We start from the raw sequence: 20,948 nt of genomic DNA, 5'->3' as shown, positions 1-20,948 counted from the left end.
ATCCCTCTTTTCTCTCTGCCTCCGCGCTCTCTCTACAGCGCCTGCGCATTCTGCCTCTTCTTTTTTTTTGTCTCTGCGTGTCCCCACCACGGCCTTAGGCCTTCTTGAGGACGCGGGGGCTTGAAAACCCCTCGTGCCCTTCCGTCGTCCGCACTACTTCACAGGCTCTCCCTGCTTGCGCGCCCACCGCAGCAGACTCCTTCAAGCTGCTCGTCTCCGCGTGCCTCTCGCCCTCTGCGCCGTCGCCGAGCTCCACTCCTCTCGCTTCTTTTCACTTCCTCTCTCCCTCTCCGCTCTCCCCACACTCGCGCCCCCGCGGGGAGACACACCTGACTTGCCATCGCCACGCCTGGCGCCGGGTCTGCGCGCGTCGTCTCTGCGACCGTCTTTTGTTCTTCGTCGCTCTCTCTCATACTCGCCGTCGCCTTGCCCTTCCCTACGGCGCCGCTCGCGCGCGAAAACTTTCTTCTTTCGTCCTTTGTCTCCCCCGCCCGGCTGGCCTCTGCGGTCCGACCGCGCGTGGAGGCCCGCGGGGGCTCGCCGCCCGTCGCCTGCAGCGTTCCCGCGCGCCCGCTGCGATGCTCCTCCTCCCCAGCAGTCTGCCGCAGTCCGCAAGCGCACTCAGTTGCGGCGCCTGAGGCCGGCGCAGGCCGCGAAGCGCCCGCCGCGTGTAAGTCTCCTGCCGACTCACAGAGAGGCGAACGGAGGAGGGAGACCACAGGAGGAAGCACTCACGTGTGTAAGCGCCGCAGCGCCTCCGCTACGATGCCTGCCGCACCGACACCCTTGCCCCCGCCCCCATAACGCGTCCTGAATGGGCACACGTCGATGCAGAGAAGTGTATACAAGAAGGTACATGCGCGTGCGTCTGTGGCTCTGGTCGCGTGTTGTTTTTCGCCTTCGCTATCGCGCACTTCTTTCGCGCGCCCTTCATCGCCAGTAAGACTGCTGCGCGGCCTTCTTTCGCCTCTCACTGCCGGAGGGCTCGGCACTGGAGGCGAAAGTCGCGTCACTCGACCGCAGTTTGAGGCTCGCGCGCGCGTCGGGCTTTCGCTCAAAGCTCTCCGCCAGGACCCGGCGCCTGCCCCTCGGGTCGTCCTCACCACCCCCGGCCTTCCCACTCCCCCCGTGCTGCTGCTCGTTGTCTCTCTCTCGATCGCCTCTCCGCTCCTCCTCGTCCTCGCGGGGTCCGTCCCCCCGTTCGCGGCCGCGCCGCGCCTCGCGTTTCTCTTCTCGCCCTCTGGAGGCTCCGCTGTCGGAGGCGTGGGATGCGTAGCTCCCGTAGTACCCCGCCGCCGCCTCGCTCTTTTTCCTTCTCGCGCGTGCGTCGCGGTCGTTCTCCGCCTCCTCGCGGTCGCGGCGCGCGTGGCGGTCTCTCGCGAGATGCGAGGAGAAGGACGACGCGAACGCGCCATCGTCGCCGCGCCCGCGGTACCTGGAGGCGTAGCCCCCGCCGCCGCTCAAGCCTTCGCGGCTGCCCGCCTCGCGCTCGCCCTCGCGCCGCCTCTCCTCGTCCTCGCAAGCCCGCGCGTCGGCGAACGCCGGCGGATAAAGAGCAGGCGAGAGGTACGCAGGCAAGAGGCGCGCGTCCTCTTTGGCGCCCGCCGGCATGCCCCAGGACGGCGGACGGCTGTGTTTTCGCTCGAGGTCGCTCCCGCCGCGGCGAGCGCCGTCGTGGTGCAGGAGAGAGAAAGGAGACACGGACCTCGAAGAAGAACGGGTGCGGAAATCGCCGTCCTTTTCTGACCACCGCCGATCCTCTGGAAACCCGTCCCGGTCGGCGCGGTGCCGCGAACTCGCGCCCGCCCCGCCCGCCTCCTGACAGCCCGCACGTCCGCCGTCCTCTCGCCTCCCTGCGTCGCTGCGCTCAGCCTCCCGCTCTCTCTCTCGTCTCCTCTGGCGCGCGGCGTCGCGGGCGGCGGAGTCGCGCTCGGGATCCTTCCCGCGGCAGGCGCGGCGATGCCCCTCTGCCGCGCGCGCGTCGCCTTTCTCCCTTCTTCTCTTTCTGTCTCGCGCGTCGTCCTCGTCCGCTGGCCGGTACCCGCCAGCTCCCTCCCCCGGCGCGCCGGGGCTCGAGAGGCTGCTTTGTACCGAGGGCAGGAAGAAACGCCTCTGCTCTTCGGTCGTGACCGAAGACGCCCGCTCGCCCCCCGCCGGCAGAGAAGTCTCTCCGCCTCGCGCCTCGTGGCGACAGCTCCTCGCCGCCCCACCTGCGGACCCCCCGCCGGGCGCACCGCGGTCAGCCGCGTGTCTCCTCGCCGCGAGGCCCTCCTCTGCCTCATTCGCGTAGCCAGTTCGCACGGCCTCCTCCTCCGGCTCTCCGGTGACTTCTGGCCCCGGCGCAGGGCGAGAAGAGGCGCTTCCAGTCCCCTTTGTGGGGACTTCGCTTGCACCGCCGCGCTCGTCCGCGCACTGAGTTTCAGACTCGCCAGAGGCATTTCGCGTCGGCTCCACCCCGCCGGCGCCTTGGAACGCGGTCCTTTTGAAGAGATCGAAGGCCTTTCGTCTGCGCTCTTCTTGTTTCTTCGCAACCGAGAGACTGTCGCCACGCGATCTGCCTTCACCGGCCTCGCACCCCCCGCGCCCGCGCCCGTCTTCGTCGGCTCCTCTCGGGAGCTCCACCGCCGGCGACGAGAGGAAAGAGGAGAACGAGCCAGGAGACAGGCCGCCTGCGGCGAGCTCGGCGTTCCTGCCCACGTCACTGTCTCTCCCTCTCGCCTCAGAATCTCCTCTCTCCCTCTCATCCTGCCGGGGTCGCTTGGCGTCGGCCGGGGGGGGGCGGGGGTGCGCCGGAGAGGTCTGCGCGGAGGCCTCGCGACCCCGCTTCCCCCCCCAGCTCCTTCTCTTTTCCTCGTTCTCGCGGTAGCCGCGCAGGCCGAAGGCGCTCCTTTGCGTGCGCTCCGGCGGCGACGCAGACGGAGAAGCTGCCGCCCCTGCACTCGCCTCGCCGCTGTGGCGCCTGCGGCCGCCTCTCGAGCCGTCGCAGTCCCGCTGAAGCCCTACCGCCTGGCCTGCGCCGGCGGCGGCAGGCCTCCGTGCGGCCCGCGTCCGCTCGTCGTCGCTGCTGTTGGTCATGTCGCTGACCGACCCCGAGGGCGAGAGGCGCGCGGCGGCGGCCGCCTCCTCTGCGGGACTCGGCTCTCGAAAGCGCATGCGCGCGCCGCTCTCCTTGCCATGGGGCGCGGGCAGCGCGCAGCTGTGAGCAAAGATCCCTGGGGAATCGTCTCTGCGCCTCGCGCCTTCCTGACTGTATGCGTGCCTGCCGCGGTGCTCGTCGTGCGCGGACAAGGCTTCCTCCGCGAAACTGTCTCCTCCTCGCCGCGGGCGCGGGCTGCGTCGCCGCTCTTCACCGCCGCGCCACGCGCTCAACTGGAACTCCGCTTCGCGCGCAGGCGACGCGAAACGCGACGGCGACGGACGACTGCGCAAGCTGCTGGCGCCGCGGCGGTCGCTCTCTCTCCCGCCGTCGTCGTCCCGCCGCGCCTCGCTCTCGCCTTCTCGAGAATCTGTAGGCAACGCGAAGGACGTCGTGCACACAGAAGAGGAAGATGCCCTCGCGCCGAAAAGAAGCGAAGAAAACTCAACGTGAACATTCACGGCACCCGCACAGCGGCAACACACACACGCGTAGGACAAGAAAAGCCGAAAACGTCATCGCGATTCACTCGCATGCACGCAATTGCCCACACACAAGCCTTTACATATGGAAGCAAAAACACACGTCTACACATATTTATTTTTTATATGCGCGCCAACGCCAGGCAGCTCGCAGACACTAAAGCACGCGAATACACAAGAAAATGGATATGCATGTAACTAAACTGGCATAAAATAGCTATAAAATGCCGGCATGCGTGGGTGAGGACGCACACCAGCCGCCCGCCCGCACATGCGGAGCAGTACGGTCTGCGAGGCGCGTCCCCTCTTCACAAAACACACACACAACTCTACGCATGTAGCGTTTCATCCACACACTCAATACGCCGCCATCCCACTCACACGGTCGCTTCTCCTTTTTGGGCTCTCCGGCGTCTCTGCGGTCTTTCCACCTCGCAGGCGAGAAGCGCGAGAGCGACAGCGGCGACCGCGCGCCGCGCGCCGCCCTGTCGCATTTGTCTTTCTCGCGCGGGCCTTCTGTCCTGCGTGGTAGGAGGAGCTCCGCGTCTCGCTCGCTCGCGCCGGTAGCCTCTCTGCTGCCGGACGGGCGCAGGACTCCGTCTCTCCGCGGAAAGGCCTCCGCAGCCGTCGGCAGACTCGCGCAGGGAGGCGTCGCAGAGCTCACGAGCGGCAGCGACGAGCGCGAAGAGGCGAGCGAGTCGCTAGAGTGAAGCGAAGCAGACAGCGCCGAAGCCGCGCGCGGATGGAGCAACGCCGACAGCACAGGCTCCGCCGCCGCACTCAACGACGCCGCGCCTCTGCCCTCCGCCGCAGGCGCAGCCGCCGCGCTCGGCCCCAATTGAGGCGACGCGAGCCCGTCCTCCTGCTGACGTTCGCGGTACAGGCGGCGCAGAGCTGCGGGAAGAAAACCGAATTCACACAACACGAAAAGCTGGGGGCAGGACAGCTCCGGGGTTAGAAGGAGTGCGGAGAGACGAGCCTGTGACCGCAGCAAAAAACAGAACCTGAGCTGTCCGAGAGACGAGGGCGCGCACAGGACGTCGCTGCATCAGCCTGCGCGGCTCTTTCGAAGAGAACTCTTTCCGTTCTCCTGATCTTACTCTTCGTCTCTACTCCTCGCCCTGCGTCGTTCTGGAGTGCCCTCCTGCCCTGCTGTGCATGCCCTCTGCTATGCGGCGTGCCCTCCGCGACTTGCGCGGTCGCCTCTTTCTCTATCTTTCTCCATCTCTCCTTTGCACGCGTTCTTCACTCTGGAGTCTGCGCAGGCTGTGTGCATCTACACACGTAGTGATAAATCTTACTTTCGAGTCTCGCAGCTCTCCACTCGACACTCCTCCCCCAGGCTGCCAGCCGCGCCTCGCCGACCGAAACGCGTCTGCGAAGAAGGGAAAAAAGACAGGAAAAGCGAAAACTCGCGCGCCGCGTATGCAATACTTGCAGATCTACCTCCACACTTGCCTCTGCCTGTCGCCGGCGCGTGTGCGCGTTGATCTGCTTATCCGCCTCGATCCCTGTCTGTCTCTCTGCTTGTGTACCTCCGATTGCACCACTCTCTGCAGGACGCACTCATCCCACGAAAGAATTCCTCAGCGCCTCTCCGCTCGCTGAGTCGCGAAGCGAGACAAGAAGCTGATGCATCTCGTTCGCAGTGGAGACAGATTCCCGCACACATGCTGCAAAACACCCTTGAATATATATATATATATATATATATGCATATGTATACATCGTTCGGAATACGGTATTCTGGGGCCGCATGCCTCGTGATCCTCGCAGCGGCAGCACGCGGAGAGGTGAGGAGGACGCTCGACTTACTCGCACCGGACTTCATCGCCCGCGGACGAAGAGCCTTCTTTTCCTCCCTTCTTCGCCGCGCTCTGCTGGCGGGGATCACGACCGCCGCGGCGCTGCGCGTACTTCGAAACGTAGCTGTGCGCCGCGTTCAGATTCGCGCGTTTCTCGACTCTGCGGAGAAAGAAAAACGCGCAACACAACCAGATCGGTGGAAAACTCGCACGGCGCACTCAGGTTGTGCCAGCCCGCCTCCGCCCTCAGAGCACATCTCTAAGGAAGAGTCCTGAAAGAGAACCCGAAGCGTCACGCAGTTCACGACAAAGCACAGGAGAGTGGCGAGCGACTCAGATCTATCCACCACAATGCCGTGAAAATAGAGGAAAGACCCCGTCTCGGCCTACCTCTTTGGAAGCGGGTGCGTGGCGAACCAACGGTGCTGAAGCGCAGCTCGCGCCGTAATTCTTTTCGCTGAAAAAAACCAAAATTAGAACGTTTACACACAGAAGAAGAGACTGCACGACGCGCGCAGCTATTCTCCCTCTGTTCCCCACTTCGTCATTGTCATCTCTCTCTGCAAATTAAGGTTTAACGTGACACCAGGAAGGAGTTCGAAGGGCTACCAGCGCTGACAGAAAATGCCGAAGACGCGCTTCTCGTTCATGCGACAGACGAAGCCCCTCGGGCAGCTGGCGCGGCGCGCCTTCGCCTCAAACGCAGGCGAACTTGCAGTTCTCTGCTGGTTTCCATCAAATTCTGCTTCGCCCATGTATTTCACCCCCCCTTCGTATTTTTTTTCGCTCTTATTCATGACTCTTCACGGGCACCTTTACCCTCAAATTTCCCCTTTACCACACTTCACACAGCGCGCCCATCCGCCCCGCTGAACGCCTAGACGCGATTTCTCTCTCCGCTGCATATTCGCTTCTGTTGCGGACTCGCAGAAAGGGCTCACTCGGGTCCCACGCAAGCAGCTGGCGCAGAAGATCCCAACCTTCATCGCCGACTCTGAAAAAAAGCCGGAGACAGCGAAACGAGCAAAGACCATGGAGAGAAAAGCACACCCCGTCTCAGGGTTCGGCGCCTCGTCGCACCGCGCTTCTTCGCGCGCTGCAACGAGCGAGCTTCGAGAGGCGGCGCAAGTCATTGGGACAGCCGCTCCCGCTCGCAATCCCCAGGTTTTTACCGGGCGAGGTCACACAGGGCGCAGACAGCTAAAGGCTTGCGTGCGCGTCGCAGTCTCTGTGTGAGGATCTGAGGATCTACCTCGCGCTGAAGTTTCAACGGCGACGCGCGGGCTGGAGCGCCGGAAGCCGCACGAGACAGCCACGCCGTCCTCTGCGTATCAGACGCGCAGAGCCGTGAGTCCATTTCGCCGCGCGTTCGGATACGTGAACGGCCGCACATATACGGCAATTCATGACGCCGACATGCACGTTGTTGACTCTCGGTGTCGGGGATCTTGCTCAGGGTCGCACTCACTGATTTCGGTACTTGAAGAGTCGCTGGATGTCCAGCGAGCGATCGCTGCCAGTTCCATCGAACAGAGGATCGCGTTCTTCTCGGCCGGCTTGCTGGCGGAAGTGCTGGGGGCACAGCGCCTTCAGACTCGCCAAATCTGCCTCCGACGGCGGCCCGACTTTCTAAAAAAAGAGAGTGCATGAAACATCCAGAAAAGTTCAGCCTTTCTGCAGACACGCCACTTTATCTACAAGACATATTTCTAGGCATCCAACAAAGACGAACCGCTCGCCAGACACGCACCCGCGTCTACGGATCAGTTGAGCTGCAGAGCCGCAAAAACGGAGGGGCCCGCGAACCGAAATACACGCCCGCAAACCGGTTTGCATATCGAGCAGATGCCCAGCTAGGCACCCTGAAACAGGTCGAGCGAGACCCTTCAAATCCTATCTGGCATCGACATTTTCGCCTCTTCCTCAGGGACGCAGGCGCTGCGCCCCCTGCAGCCCCCCCCGCGCCCAGAAGAGAGCCAGCAGACTGCGGCGCACGTGCGGAGGAAAAAGTGAAAGACTGCAGTGAAATCGACGCGTTACCTCGACGATTTGCCTGAGTAGCGCGGCTTCGCGGTCTGCGGCGAAGAGAGGCATGCCACAGACGAGCTCCGCCATGATGCAGCCGGCGCTCCACATGTCGATGCTGCCGTCGTAGGACTCCGCGCCGAGGAGGAGCTCTGGCGGGCGGTACCAGAGGGTAATCACGCGATTCGTGAGCACAGGCTTTTCGCTGCAGGCGAGAGAGTCGCCCAAGAGCGCGCCAGCGACCGGCGCAGGGCGCTCCGCAGGCTCAGCTGAGGCAGCACACGCAGCGGCCTCAGCCGGCTCAGGCGCGTCCTCCGCAGGGGCGAAGAGAGGCAGCACGCGGAGACTCTCGCCGCGCCGGGCCTCGAGCACCTCCGTGACGCGGTCGGGTTGCCGCGCGACGAATTTCGTGAATTTGCGCGCGAGACCAAAGTCCGCGAGCTTGACTGTTCCTTCTGCGTCCATCAGCAAATTCGCGCCTAGCAGAAACACGCCCACAAAGCAGTCACATCCTCTCGTCAACAGACCCGCGCGCCCCACGCCCCCCCGGTCTCCTTCGTCTCCTTCAGGCGCTGCAGAAGTCCCTCTGCTCCCCCTCCTCCTCCAGCTCCACCCTCCTTCGCTGCGTTTCCTCTCGTCTCTCTTGCTCCTTACGCCCCCCCACAGAGGCTGCAAGCTTCTCTCTCTGTTCTCTCTCTTCTACCCTCTCTTTTTTATTTCCCTTCGTGTGTAGAGACTTTTTTCCCCGCAGCTGCCGTCTCTCTATGAGCACTTTCTCTTCTTCAGCCTCTCGGTGTGCATCTCAATTCGACTCTAAGCGCCCCCCCCCCCTCTGAGCGAAAAGTACCTTCCGCGAGCCACTCGCCCACGGAAAACTCCCCGCTGCGCCGGTCTTCCGTATGTGTGTCTCGCTGCTTTTTTGCGCGGCTCTTTCTGTTTTCCGGCGTTTACATCCGCTGAAGTGCCGCTTCAGAGTCCTGCCTCACTCTTCAAATCGCGGTGAACGACGTTCCTCCGGTGACAGTGATGCAGCGCCGTGAACAGCTGCAGAAGGATGCCTTTAATTTCTCCTATCGACAGCCACTGCAAAAAAAAAGGGCACATGCGCTCAGCTTCGCATGCACCGCAGCTGGCTCTGCGCCCCTTCTCACAAACCCCACAAACAGCCACACATGTGTCGCGCGTTTCGGCGTTTCTGCGTGGATAGACACATTTGAATGCGAAATGCGAGAGAGAGAGAGAAGAGAAAACAGCAGCCACGAAGACCCTGACAGAATGCGTGAAAAGTAAGCAATCATCTACGAACGGAAACAAACGTATCCCTGCAGACAGTTCGCGCTGCACCAATGTAGTCCTCCAACACATATATACATATATATGCATACATATATTTAGATACATATATACATATAGACATATATTTGTATATATATATATAAACACAATAGATTAATATATACATGTTTGACTGTGGATAAGCACGTCTCTATTTGAGTATGCAAGCGCAGTGACACTCCTTTTCAGATCCCTAAAGATTGCCAAGGCTGCGTAGCTGCCTCTCAAGGTGCGTATACACGTATGCGCGCGGGGGCGGTGTTTTCGGCACGCAGAACTATGTGGCTGCGTACAGTTTGCGGCCGCGTGTACTTTTCTCTGCGTTCCTTGGTGTCTCGAATGGCGTCTAGAAATCCCAGCAAGTCGAATGGGAGGTACTCGAAGACCATCCAGACTGCGCCGCGGTGGTGTCGGTCGTTCAGCCGTGCTGAGAAAAACGAAATCCGAGAGTATCCACTGCCGCGCATGCACTCACAGGCACACAGCGAGACACGCCGTCCGGTGTGCAGACGGACGCGCGCGCACGGAACGAGTGGAGACGGCCCTCCCTCCCGCTCTCGCAGCTAATAACTTATAGCCGCAGCAGAAGACGCGCTTTAGAGAAGCCCCCCCAAAACAGCTATTGCGCAGGAATTCCGTCTGCATGCAAGGCGTGTAAAAGCTGACGCATGCAGGTCGTCTGAGTTGCACCCAGTGTGCACAGACGGACCCCCTACGCGAACACCTACGTTTGGAGTGAACGACCGCCAGGAGCTCGACGATGTGTTTGCTATCTGCAGAGAAAAAGGACGAGTCTCGCGAACATGAGAAAACGCGCAGATACAAGGTGGTCACCGCAGAGTTGCAGCAACACGCACATATCTGAGTGATACAGTTGCCAAACCACACCAATACGTAACATACATACACATATTTCTGATTATGTGAATACATAGCTATATATATATATATATATATACATATTGTACGTAAGAGAAGCCGAGTAGGTGCGTGCGGCCCTTCTCTTCTCACGGATTTGTCTGATCGCGTATACCTCGTCGCTCTTTTTTCCTTCAGAAAACAGAGGCTTTCGCTACGTGCTGCGTGTGCAGCCCCTGTGGAGTCCGCTGACAAACATGCGATTTTCTAACTGGCTCCTTCGCCGTTAAGCTCCGCTGTCTCTTCCTTTTCAGCAGAAGAGCGCACAGAGCTCCACCTTTTTCGGTTCGGCGCACACCTGAGAGCTCGTTGAGAAGGGAGATTTCGCGAATCGCTGTGCGTGGAAAGCCTTCGCGTTCTTCGCCCGCGTTGTTCATCTGCTGGCACGCTGCCGCGACCGCTGCAACGCCCCCCAGGCCCTTATCGCCCGCGGTCTTCTCCTCACGCGTCTTCTCCGCGCGCACCTTCTCGTCTGCCTTCGGCGCCGCAGAGGAGGAAGGCCGCCTCAGGTTCGCGAGACTCTGCGGAGGCGGCGGCGGATTCTGGTTCGCATTCGGAAGCGGCGGAGGCGCCATCAGCTTCATCTTCTTCATCGCCACGCGCCGGCGATTCTTGATGTCCTCCGCGAGCCACACGTCGCCGTAGGCGCCTTGGCCCACTTGCTGCACCTTCACGACTGAAAAAAAAGAAAAAAAGGAAAAAAAAAAAAGAAAATGGAAATTGTGGAGGCGGCATCTCTCTGCACTGTAGCTCCTCATCATGTGAGAATAACGATGATACGTGACCTGGCGGCTATGGTCCGTGAACTCTTCCTGCCTGCCCTGTCGACGGCTAGAGGTGAGGCACGAGGAGCACAGAAAGCAGCGCGAGTAAGAGGCAAAACAGGCGGAAACTGTGCGTGACGACGCAGGCAACGACACCCCCTGGCGACGAGAGAAGGGGAGCCGCGACGGCGCAGGAGGCCGTCTGCACCGCCTCACACACGCGGCCGCTCTCTGCTTGTGTTTCTCAGGGCTCATCTGAGGGTTCGACTCACAGTTCTGAAGCGTCACTGTGGCTTCGCGCGCCGCACCTTGTCTGGCGCTCTGTCCCCCAATCGGCATCACGAAAAACGTCTTCGCCTTTCCGCGTTTCTCTTTAGTGCCTGCGCCTTCGCGACCGCTCCGCGACCCCACACTCGCCTTCGCCGCGCAGTTCTCCGCCTCTTCTCCTTCCTCCTTCTCCTCGCCGTCTGCGTCTCCGCTCTCCGCGCGCAGCGCGGCGGCAGCGCGGTGGGCGCCAGTCCAGAGTCCCTCGCCGTCAGCGGAGGGCGAGGCGCCTCGCCTGCGAGGCCTCTTGGCGGCGGATCTTCTGCTCTCGCGCAGGAGCAGCTGCCTGAGGCCTCTTCGGCCGGAGGGAGAGAAGGTGTGCGCAGCCACGCGCCAGAGACCTATCCACTGCAGGCACCGCCTCCGGAGGAACAGCAGCGCCGCTTCATCCTGAAGCAACTCGTCTTCTTCTCGCGTCTGGCGCAACTCTGGCGCCTCTTGCTTTGGGAGCGCGTCGCCTTCTTCGCGCTTGAGGCGCGCCGACCCCAGAGGAGACGCCTGCGTCTCCATGGAGGCGTCCACAGGCACCGGCGGCAACGCATCGGGCTCGTTCTGGCTCTCGGGGATCTCTGCATGCGCCGCGGGGCGGAGAGAGAGGCCCTGTCGGGTCTTTGTGCGCGCCTCGATCTCCCCCTGAATCTCGCCCAGATGCGCGTCGAAGACCGCGAGCAGCGCGCGGACTGAGAGCGGCGCGGAGAGCGTCGCGCGCAGTCGCCGCGCCTCTTCTTTGCCGCCCTCCTCGCCTTCTGCAGGCGCCTCCTCGCGCTTTTCAGCCGCCTCCAGAACGCGCGTCTCGCAGGTCAGCCTGAGCGCGCAAGAGAGGTCTCTGTCAGCGCCCGACTGACCGCCGCCCGCGAGGTCGAGAAGCGGAGGCGCGGCGTACCGCCGAGCGAGCTCAGCGAGGATCCTGCGCCGCCGCGGCTCTGTAAGGAATCCAGAGGAGGCCGCGGAGGAAGCAGAGGACGAAGCGGAGACCTGCGCCTCGTTGTGACCCGCCGGCGAAGGCGCGGGCGCCGCGGCAGCGGGCGCAGAAGCCGCAAGCGCCACAGGCGAGGCGAAGAGCGGAAGCAACAGCCGCCGCAGGAGGCGCGAGAGAAGAAGCGAGGGAGGCGAGGAGACGCCTGGCGCCTCCAGGGAGGGCTCTGTCCGCGCCATGGAGAGACAAGTCGGCGAAAAATCCCGGGAGAAGGATTTCGAGAAACCGGCGGAATTCCGAAAGGAGCCCGAAGAAATGACGCGCGTGAGCCAAGCCACGAGAGCGACGGAAAATTGAAAGCGCAAGAGACTTGCAACGGCACAGAGAGTCGACAGGAGAGAGAGAGATGAGCGGCTGAGCGTGAAGACATGAAACTAACGAAGGAGAAAGACAGACGAGAAGCAAAGTGAGGAGTGAGAAAAGACAAACGAGGAGAGATTACAAGACAGCAGAGAAACCGCCGACAGGACGACGGAGAAGAACGCAACACTTTCCCCTCTCTCTCTCTCATTCCCGTGCGAGGGATTTCTTCAAGTGCAACCTGATTTAGAGGGAGAAAGACAGAGAAAGCGAACCGAAACCGTAGTTGGAGAGGAAACAAAACCGCCACATGCGACGAGGGCACGGAGATCGCGCGCAAGAAACCTCAAGACCGAGCGCATGCAAAGCCCCCTGGGCGATCGCTGACCCGCCACCCCTCATCGATGCCTCGCTTCCTCTCCCCCATTTTTGCTTTTCAAAGGATATGAGGATGACGCAGAGCAGGGCGGCAGCCTCTGCGGCAGCAGTCCCGCCCCCTTCAGCCAGCGCCCTCCGCTGCGAAGGAGAACAAGAGAGGAAAGGAGACAAAGAGAGAAAGAGAGAGAAAGGGCTCTCGCTTCCAGGCGCGCTTCTCCGTTTGAGAAGCACGAGACGCGCTCTGACCCCCGAGGGCACGCAATCGTTTTTGACCTCCGCGGAAGAAACCGTTCCGCTCACAGACTGACAGAACCGCCCTGTGTGCAGAGCCGTCCTTCCACGACACAATCTGCCGTCTTTTTCTCCTCCCTCGCCCGTTGCAGTGACAGCAGAAAAACGCTTTACTCCACGCGGTTTCTCGAGAGTCAAGTCTGGAGAGAAGCAGCGACATGCGACGGGAGAGTTAAGCAGAAACAGGCGGCGCTGAAGAAGATTTTTTTTGCGGACGCGAGACGAGACGAGAGGCGGATGACGAGGCCCTTGGCCAGCGCAAATACGGGAGAGAAGAAGAGGGAAAGGAAAGTGGAAGGAATTCAGATGAAGCGAGTTTTCCTTCTTCTCCTCGTCAAAGGAAGGCGTCTGAACGCGAAAAGTCGGGCGTTTCAACGAGTTTTTCGCCTCTCAGTCATGCGCCGCGAACTCCTCGCGCGCAAAGTGTGCCGCCGAGTGTCTGAGCCCAACGCGCGAGGACGGCTCCCAAAACTCGAGATTTTCGTGATTCTACGCTATCACACGCGTCTATGGCAAGAGGAGTCCTTTATTCTTCTTCTTCGCTTAAGATGCTCACAGAACGTAGGCGAAGCAGACACGCGAACGAAGAACTTTGTGGGAGCGCCGCGACCTGTTCTGGGGACTGACGCCGCGCGACGGGAACGCCGAGTGATGACAAAAAAGCGCGGTAGAATTGCGACCGGCTTATCGCCTGCGCGGCTTACGTCTTCCAGTTTAGACTCTCAACGCATAGGCGACCGCAGCTGTGTTTTTCGAGGGACTTTTCTACGGACTCAAACACCGCGCGCCGCGACCTTGTGTCGAGCCAAGCCCTGGGGCGGGCGCGGACACATGTAGGCGCCTTTTCAGTTTATGTTTCCATCTTTCTCATCGTTTGAAAGACGTACGACGGCAAAAGCGGCTTCCCTGTCGCTCGCTGCGCCTCCTGAACAGGGCGAGGAGAAGAGACGAGTGATGCACATGTCTCGCAGATAAGGAGATTCGGACGCCGCGCTCTCTCTTCGCAAGTTCCGAGCCACCCAGACACTTCACGTTCCTGGCTTTTCTTCTTTTTTACGTTACGCCGTTGCTGAGTGGCGTTCTCTCAGTGCTGTAGAGAAGCGAGGGGGGAGAATACAGTTACCTCGTGTGTGAGTGAGCACTCGCCGCTCGCTGCGAGGGGCTGTACCAGAGGCATGCATGCATCTGTCGCCGACGCACTGTCTGTGCCCGCATCGCGACAGAGCCGCTCGAGCCGACGAGTTCCCTCCAGTCCCTAGTTCTTTTCTCCAGCTGCAGCGGATGACCCTCCCTCCTGTTTTAGACAGAACGCCCGTTCTACTCGCCAGTGCCTCCCTGCAGCTCACGCGGCAAGCCGACGCGCGCTGAGTCGCCTGGCTGTCTCCGCAGGCGCGCGCGCTGTCCGTCGCAGATCTTCTTCAAGTTTGTGGCCTTTTCGGAGTGTGGAGAGAGAGCGTCTCGCCCTTGTTGGCCTGCCTGTGTTTGTGGCAGTCAGACACACGCCCCCTGAAGCGCGGGCAACACGCGGAGACGCAAGCCCACAGAGGGAGAGAAGCCAGCTAAGAGAAGAACACACGCGCGCAGCGAGACAGAGAAAACGCGAGACAGAACCAACACGTGGAAGAGGGATGAGACCGAACACGAACTCACTGTGACGTGCTTTTCGAAACGACGAGGCGCGTCGCCCGCAGACGCATCTTCTCCCTGCTTCACTCGCGCCCTTCTCAGTCGTTCACTTGCTGTCTCGAGCAAGACGTGCCGTACCCTCCTTGTTGCTTTGTGCAGACTCAAAATATACCATCATGCTGCGCCTCTAGCACACCGAACTACCTTTCTTCGCGCCTCCAGGGATCGGTGAAAGGCCTTCTAGCGAGAGACAGAGCGCACAGGACGCGACACAGCACGGGCTTCAAACAAGTACATATACTTATGTGTATGTTTTTATGTATATTTATATGTATATTTATTTATGCATATATATATTTATATATATGTTGACGTGGTTCGTTCGCGTGGTATGGGATCCTCGTATGCCAGTTTTCGTGAAGAAGATCCTCGTATAGCAAGAAAGACCTGCGCATTCTGCCCTCGCTCCACGCGAACCGCTTAGCCTAGGATACGAAGATGGAGAGAGTGCCTGGCGGACTACGGCGTCCGCCCCGCGGACGGGAATCCCGCTAGCGCGGCACCTCTAACTGCGACGTCTCTGAACGAGCCTGGGCGAGAAGCCTGGCAGCTTCCCAAACGTGCATCTGCTGTGCTAGTGCCGTGCCTTACTGCAGAGAGGATCTTTGTTGTTCACTTTCCACTGCAGAGAGGATCTTTGTTGTTCACTTTCCCCTCTCTGCCTCGTTGCACCAGCTTCGAAGAGGTGCCTACGAGAGGTTCCGCCGCTGGAGCGCCACAGAACCGCTCGCGACTGCTTGCCCCCTCTCTCGCTCCCTCCTTTTCGTTTGCGAGGGGCGTGGCGATTGCGTGGCTTGTTTTCGGGTTGCTTGCTGAGAGTCAAGTCCCGGTGTAGTCTGGCGGCGTCTCTCGCCCGTTTCTCGCCGCGCGCGCCCCCGGAGAGGCGCTGTGAACCTCTCTGCGCACGGCGGGCGAGAGAGGCAGTCCTCTCTCTATCTTTTTTCCGCCCGTCTCCCCTCCGAAAACAGCGAAAAAAGTGAAACTCCAACGGCTGAAAGGTGCAGGGAATCAGCCAGCCTCGCGGCATCCGCGGGTCGCCGAACCCCTTCGCGTGTGGCGCCTCCCAGACAACCCGCGCCAGAGCGCCTTTTTCCCCTTTTATCTGCGCCACTTTCCACTGGAATTCAGTTCGACCTGCGTTTCCGCGCGAGCCGAGTTGGGAGCGTCGCATGCGGCAGGCCAGGGAGGCTTCGCGGCGGCGGTTCCCACGAGAAAAAGGCGCGCCGCTCGCTTCGCTTCTAGGCGAGAAGCGCGCAGAGGAAGAAGACAAGAGCAAGAGGCACAGCGGAGCGAAGAGATGGGGTTCCTTCGCACGCACTTCGCGCGTCCCTTCGGTGCTTGTCTCCCCGGCGACTCGAGCGTACGTCCACTTCACTTTGTCTGGACTTTCTTCGCTGATCGAGGTTTTTTCGGTCGTCGCGCTCGTCGCGTTTCCGCAGTTTCTGGGAAGACCGCGCGCCTCGGGGAGAGACAGAAAGTCTCGCCACGCAAATCCGATTTCTCCTCCGTTTTGCGCCGCCCGCCGCACCGCCAGTGACCTCTGCCTTGGCGTCTTCTGCCTTCATTCGCCAACTCTGTCCCTCGCTAAAAACCTTGAATTTCTCCCTGTGAAAAGCGCTTGCGTTGCCAACCGACACCATGGCGGACTCTCTGTCGCGCGCGCTAGCGCTCGCGCTCCTCGCTTTTCTCTCCGTCGCGTTTCTCGCGCCGATAATTGGCGCGGAGGCAGGCCTCTACGCACCCAACGGCCCTGTGAAAGTCCTGTCGAGCAAGCAGTTCAAAGAAACCGTCGTGAACTCCAACGACCTCTTCATCGTCGAGTTCTACGCGGACTGGTAAGACACGACACACACGCCCCCCCATCGCTGCGGAGATACGTGCGTCTACGTGTATAGCGCATGCCAGGTCTACACCTGGCTTGCACTACAAACACGTCGATACACACACAGACATATATATATTATATGTGTATAAAATATGTACTTATGTAGATGTATGTGAATCTGCAGAGGACGGATCTACCTCCTCTATCGATCGATTTGAGAATTTTTGCGCTCACTGCAAGGCCTTCGACAGTGAGACGACACGCGCATGCATTCACCTTCACATGTCCGCAAATATACAGATATATATGGATATATACGTATGTGTACGTGCATATCAGCCGTAAACCCTTCAAATATGTATGTGTATGTGTGTGTATCTTGGTATGGTTATAACTGCATGTGGATGCTAAGATTCATCACACAGACATACATCAAGGCTGTCGTCGAAGTCTCTCGAAGACTTCTGCTCGCGCTCTCCAGCGCGCCTTGGAACTCCGCTTCCACCGTCGCGCACACCTACACATTGTTCGTAAGAAAAGTTTTTTTATGTATCGCATGCGCGGTTGTTCATGTGGAATTGCGTTTTCAGGTGCGGGCACTGCCAGCGCTTCGCGCCTGAGTTCGAGAAGGCGGCGAAGGCCATGCGCGGCATCGTCTCCTTCGTGGCGGTCTCAGACCAAGCCGCCATGGGCGAGTATGGCGTTCAGGGCTTTCCAACAGTGAAGGCCTTCGTCGGGAGAGGTGAGAATTCCTTCGCTTTTCAAAAGATTATATATATATATATATACATGCGCCTACTTTCCGCGGTCTCCACGCTCATCCATTTCGCTACAGTGTGTCGAGTTGCAGACAGGCGTGCATGTGCTAGGTGAAAGTAGCAACGGCATTAGGTGAATATCAGCGTCGATTGATGATGTGGCGTTGGTGTGAGTAAACACTGCTTTTTTCTGGCGTGTGAGCTCGTTTTTGACAGTCGTGGTGGGAGGACAGGCGCGCGGCCGCACCTGTGCACATCGTTGGCTGCATACATGGGAGCGCACTTCCACTCTGTTTTGCTGATCTCGCTTTCCCTGGTCTCCTGCGTGTGTGGTCTGGGGTCCTGAACAGCGCTGCCCTCGTGGAGCTTTGCGCTAAAGACCTGCCGCCGCGGGAGATCTGTCTGCGTCTTTTCCGGTCCTTCTGTTTCTCTGTCTGCATCCTCTCGCGTCGTCGCTGTGCATTCTTGCTCCTTTATTCTTTGTTTTTTGTGCGCCTTCAGGCGGCAAATCGCCAAAGACATTCGACTACAACCAAGCTCGCGACGCCGCCTCGCTTGTCGAGTTCGCGACGATGCACGCCGGCAAGCTCGCCAGAGCGCGTCTCGCAGGTTAGAAACTCAGAGAAGAATCGAATCCCGGCTGTCTGCGCGTCTGCATGCGTCTCGGTTGATAGAGTCCACAGGCATACGCACAGACGCGCGGATGTCTGCGCCTTCTTACGCGTGTTTTGACTCTGTCTCTATGCGGCCCTATGTCTGACGAGGCGAGTGCCTCCCTGCCTGTTTTCGCAGGCCGCGCGGGGAGCTGCGGCAATTCTTTTCTATTTCTTTGAATTTTTGGTCTAATTTCCGCGCGGCAAAAAGCGCGGATTTGGAGCGCGACATGCGATGGCTGCCCGCATGCGTCCGCAGGCAAAATCGACGCTGGCTCCGACAAGCCGGCGTCTTCCTCCAGCGACAGCAGCTCGCAGAAGAGCGAGGGCACCTCCGATGTGATCGAGTTGACCGACGCGAACTTTAACCAGCTCGTCATGAAGGACGAAAAGAGCGTCTGGTAGGCGAAACGGCAGTCTTCGTGCCGAGTTTCCTCTCTCGCGCCGCCGCCCATGAACCCGTCTCCCACCTGAATAAACGCCCCTCTATCTGTTTCTGCATATCTCTCTGCATCTGTAGCTCTATCTGTATTTGTATCTCTACATGTATCTATCTTTATCTGTATCTGAATCACTATCTGTATCGGTGTGTCTCTCTATGTTTGTATCTCTGTATGTATCTGCATCTCTACCCGTATCTGTATGTGGATCAGTATTTCTGTTTTTGTATCTCATCTGTCTCCCTGTGTCTCTGTCTCTGTCTCTGTACGTGTGCGTATCTTTACTGGCATCGCTCGCTACAGAGTTCACTTGAAGGGAAGTATTTCTGTCGCGGTGTGGCGAATCCCGCGCATCGATCTCGAGCGCGTCTTCGCGAGCGCGCAGGCACCATAGCGACGGGCAAGCAGTCCAGCGGGGGGGTGACGTGCTGGAGCCATGGAGCACTCGGTTGTCTGTCCTCTAACTGTAGTCTTCTTCACTATTTTACCGGTCTCTACGTGGCTGCAGGTTCGTGGAGTTCTACGCGCCGTGGTGCGGACACTGTAAAGCCCTGGCGCCGACGTGGGAGGAAGTCGCCACGGCGCTTAAGGGAAAAGTCAAAGTCGGCAAAGTCGACGCGACCACGGAGAAGGTCCTCGCAAGCACCTACGGCATTCGGGTAAGCGCGCTTTCTTGGATTTTTTTTTTTATTTCTCGCTTGCGGGCGAGGCCGAGACTCAGGCGTCCTCGCGCGCGATTAACTCGCCGCTCGCCAGGCGGCTTCAGCTCGATCCATCGACTCCGTTCTCTCTGCTTTGAGATTCGCGCGCATCCGACTGCACCTCGGTGCGGCTCCTCGTGTGCGGCCTGTTGCTGCAAACTCTGTTGGGCTTCGGACACGCGCACTGTCAGTTGGTTTCTGATTTTCTCTTTTCAGGGCTTCCCAACTCTGAAGCTCTTCCCCGCCGGCGAGAAGAGCGTCTCGCTCGCTAAGGACTACGAAGGCGCGCGCACGCTGGAAAGCATCCTGAAATACGCCATGGAGTTCTTCAGGTAAAGACCCGCAGAACGGAAGACTGGAGACGGCGGACGCGCTGATATGGGAGATTTACACTCTCACTCAGTCCACACATATATACACATACATGGGTGTATATGCTGATGAATACATACATATATATATGCATGCATATACGTGGAGGTATCGGCGCGGTGAATGAGGGACTTCATGTAAAGATTCAGACTGTTGAGCGCAGCAAAGGAGATCGGAATGGAGGAACTCGCATCGACTGCGGTTGTCGACTATGCGGATGGATTTTAGTTTCAACTTGCGTCGAGCTGGTGTTCAGATATTTAAGTATATACGTGCTTTTCTAGTCGTATATTTTTGCTGCAGACGAGGATTCAGGATTCTTGTGAGACAGCGGGAAGCGTGCAGCGATGCATGCGATTGTGTCACATTCATTTTTTTTTTGTTTTTTCAGCGCCAACGTTTCCGCTGAGCAGCTGCTCAAGGAGGAGCAGTTCCGCGAGGCGTGTGGCTCCCGGCTCTGCGTGATTGCCTTCTTGCCGCACATCCTCGACAGCAAGAAGGAGAAGCGCAACGAGTACCTCGCCATGCTCAACCAGGTCGTCCGCGCCTCGTTCCACATGCCCATTACTTTCTTCTGGTCGCAGGGTAAAGACAAAATCAGAAAAAGTTGGAAAAAAGACTTGAAAGTATATAGTCAAAAAGTGATATCGCGGCAGAGCGGACAAGAGGAAGGAGCTCATCGAACCAGCTCGGGAACCTTTCAAGTTTTCAGAGCCCTCCTGAGTTGTATTTTACCTGTCTAGTCGCGTGGCACATGGAGGCCGAGGGAGGACGGGGCTTATGCATTTGAATGAATACATACGGCTATCGAGTTTAGCTGTATGTTTGAGAGTAACGGTACGTGCGCTAAAAGCGTTGGATTGCAATAAGGCAGTTACGTTTGCTTTGAAGCTAGAAGACGGCATCGTTATTAAGCGCCAGGCGCCCTCTCAGCTTGCGAACGACGCCCACTGGGAGCGGTGCGCATCAATCCGCATCTGGTCGCTCTTCCCGCGGAGCCGAGACAGAATCGCGAGAAAGATTGCGCCCCTTTCTTTTATTTTTTAGGAGGAGATCAGTTTGAGTTCGAGGAGCAGCTCAATTTGGCCTTCGGCTACCCTGCTGTGGTCGCCATCCACCTCTCCAAGGGGAAGTACACGATTCACCGCGGCGACTTCAGCAAGGTGAGCGACGCGCAAAAAGATCAAGAACGGCGGGGGCGGGGGGGGGGGGGGGGGGGGGGGGGGGGGGGGGGAGGGGGGGGAGGAGGAAACCGGTCGCCGCCCCCCCCCCCCCCCCCCCCCTCTGTGTAGGGTCCGCGTGTCCCTTCCTGTCTTTTCGGTGGAGTCTTCTACAAATTTTTGCTCGCGTTGTTTTTTTCATTGCCACGCTGGCGCAGCGTCGTGTGTTGGCTGGCGGCTGGCTCCTTCAGCGTTTTCTGTGCGCGTTTTTCTCTTTTTCAGGAGAGCATCAACACGTTCCTCACGCAGCTGCTGGCGGGCAAGGCACCGATCTCGGATCTGCCCAAGACGCTGAAGAAGCTCGAGAACGCACGCGCGTGGGACGGCGAGAACGAAGAGCTGCCGAAGGACGAGCTGTGATTGACGCCACGCTGAACCGTGAGCGTCTCGCGTTCCCCGTGAAGAATCACGCGGCGACCCCTCTCTTCTTCTTGAGCGTTGCTGCGACGCAGGTCTAACGCGCTCCCGCCGTCTTCCTCGCCGAACGCGCCGCAGCGGAGTGACAGAAGCCGTGCGAGGAGGCGCCAGCCACGCGAGTGTCTCTCGCGGCGCTCTCAGG

The 20,948-nt window shown here is 59.5% G+C and overlaps 2 protein-coding genes across 2 annotated transcripts; one reads left to right on the top strand and one right to left on the bottom strand.

Moving 5' to 3' along the window:
* Positions 1 to 158: 158 nt before the first annotated feature.
* BESB_004370 (putative cell-cycle-associated protein kinase CDK) lies at positions 159 to 11,944 on the bottom strand (the record flags this gene model as incomplete). Its single annotated transcript, XM_029359192.1, has 15 exons — positions 159 to 679; positions 975 to 3,506; positions 4,000 to 4,512; positions 4,920 to 4,993; positions 5,434 to 5,583; positions 5,814 to 5,880; positions 6,365 to 6,417; positions 6,892 to 7,052; positions 7,464 to 7,646; positions 7,851 to 7,927; positions 8,435 to 8,531; positions 9,077 to 9,210; positions 9,512 to 9,556; positions 10,000 to 10,377; positions 10,774 to 11,944. 15 exons carry the CDS (start codon positions 11,942 to 11,944, stop codon positions 159 to 161), a joined length of 6,156 nt encoding a protein of 2,051 aa, XP_029222105.1.
* Positions 11,945 to 16,058: 4,114 nt separating this feature from the next.
* Positions 16,059 to 20,749, top strand: BESB_004360 (putative protein disulfide isomerase-related protein (provisional); the record flags this gene model as incomplete). The annotated part of the gene is made up of 9 exons (XM_029359191.1): positions 16,059 to 16,255; positions 16,836 to 16,987; positions 17,505 to 17,612; positions 17,916 to 18,057; positions 18,605 to 18,755; positions 19,014 to 19,129; positions 19,561 to 19,754; positions 20,217 to 20,332; positions 20,612 to 20,749. 9 exons carry the CDS (start codon positions 16,059 to 16,061, stop codon positions 20,747 to 20,749), a joined length of 1,314 nt encoding a protein of 437 aa, XP_029222104.1.
* Positions 20,750 to 20,948: the final 199 nt, after the last annotated feature.

Source organism: Besnoitia besnoiti, chromosome I, assembly GCF_002563875.1.
Source record: "Besnoitia besnoiti strain Bb-Ger1 chromosome I, whole genome shotgun sequence".
NCBI lineage: Eukaryota > Apicomplexa > Conoidasida > Eucoccidiorida > Sarcocystidae > Besnoitia > Besnoitia besnoiti.
This window is presented reverse-complemented; position numbering and strand designations above follow the sequence as displayed.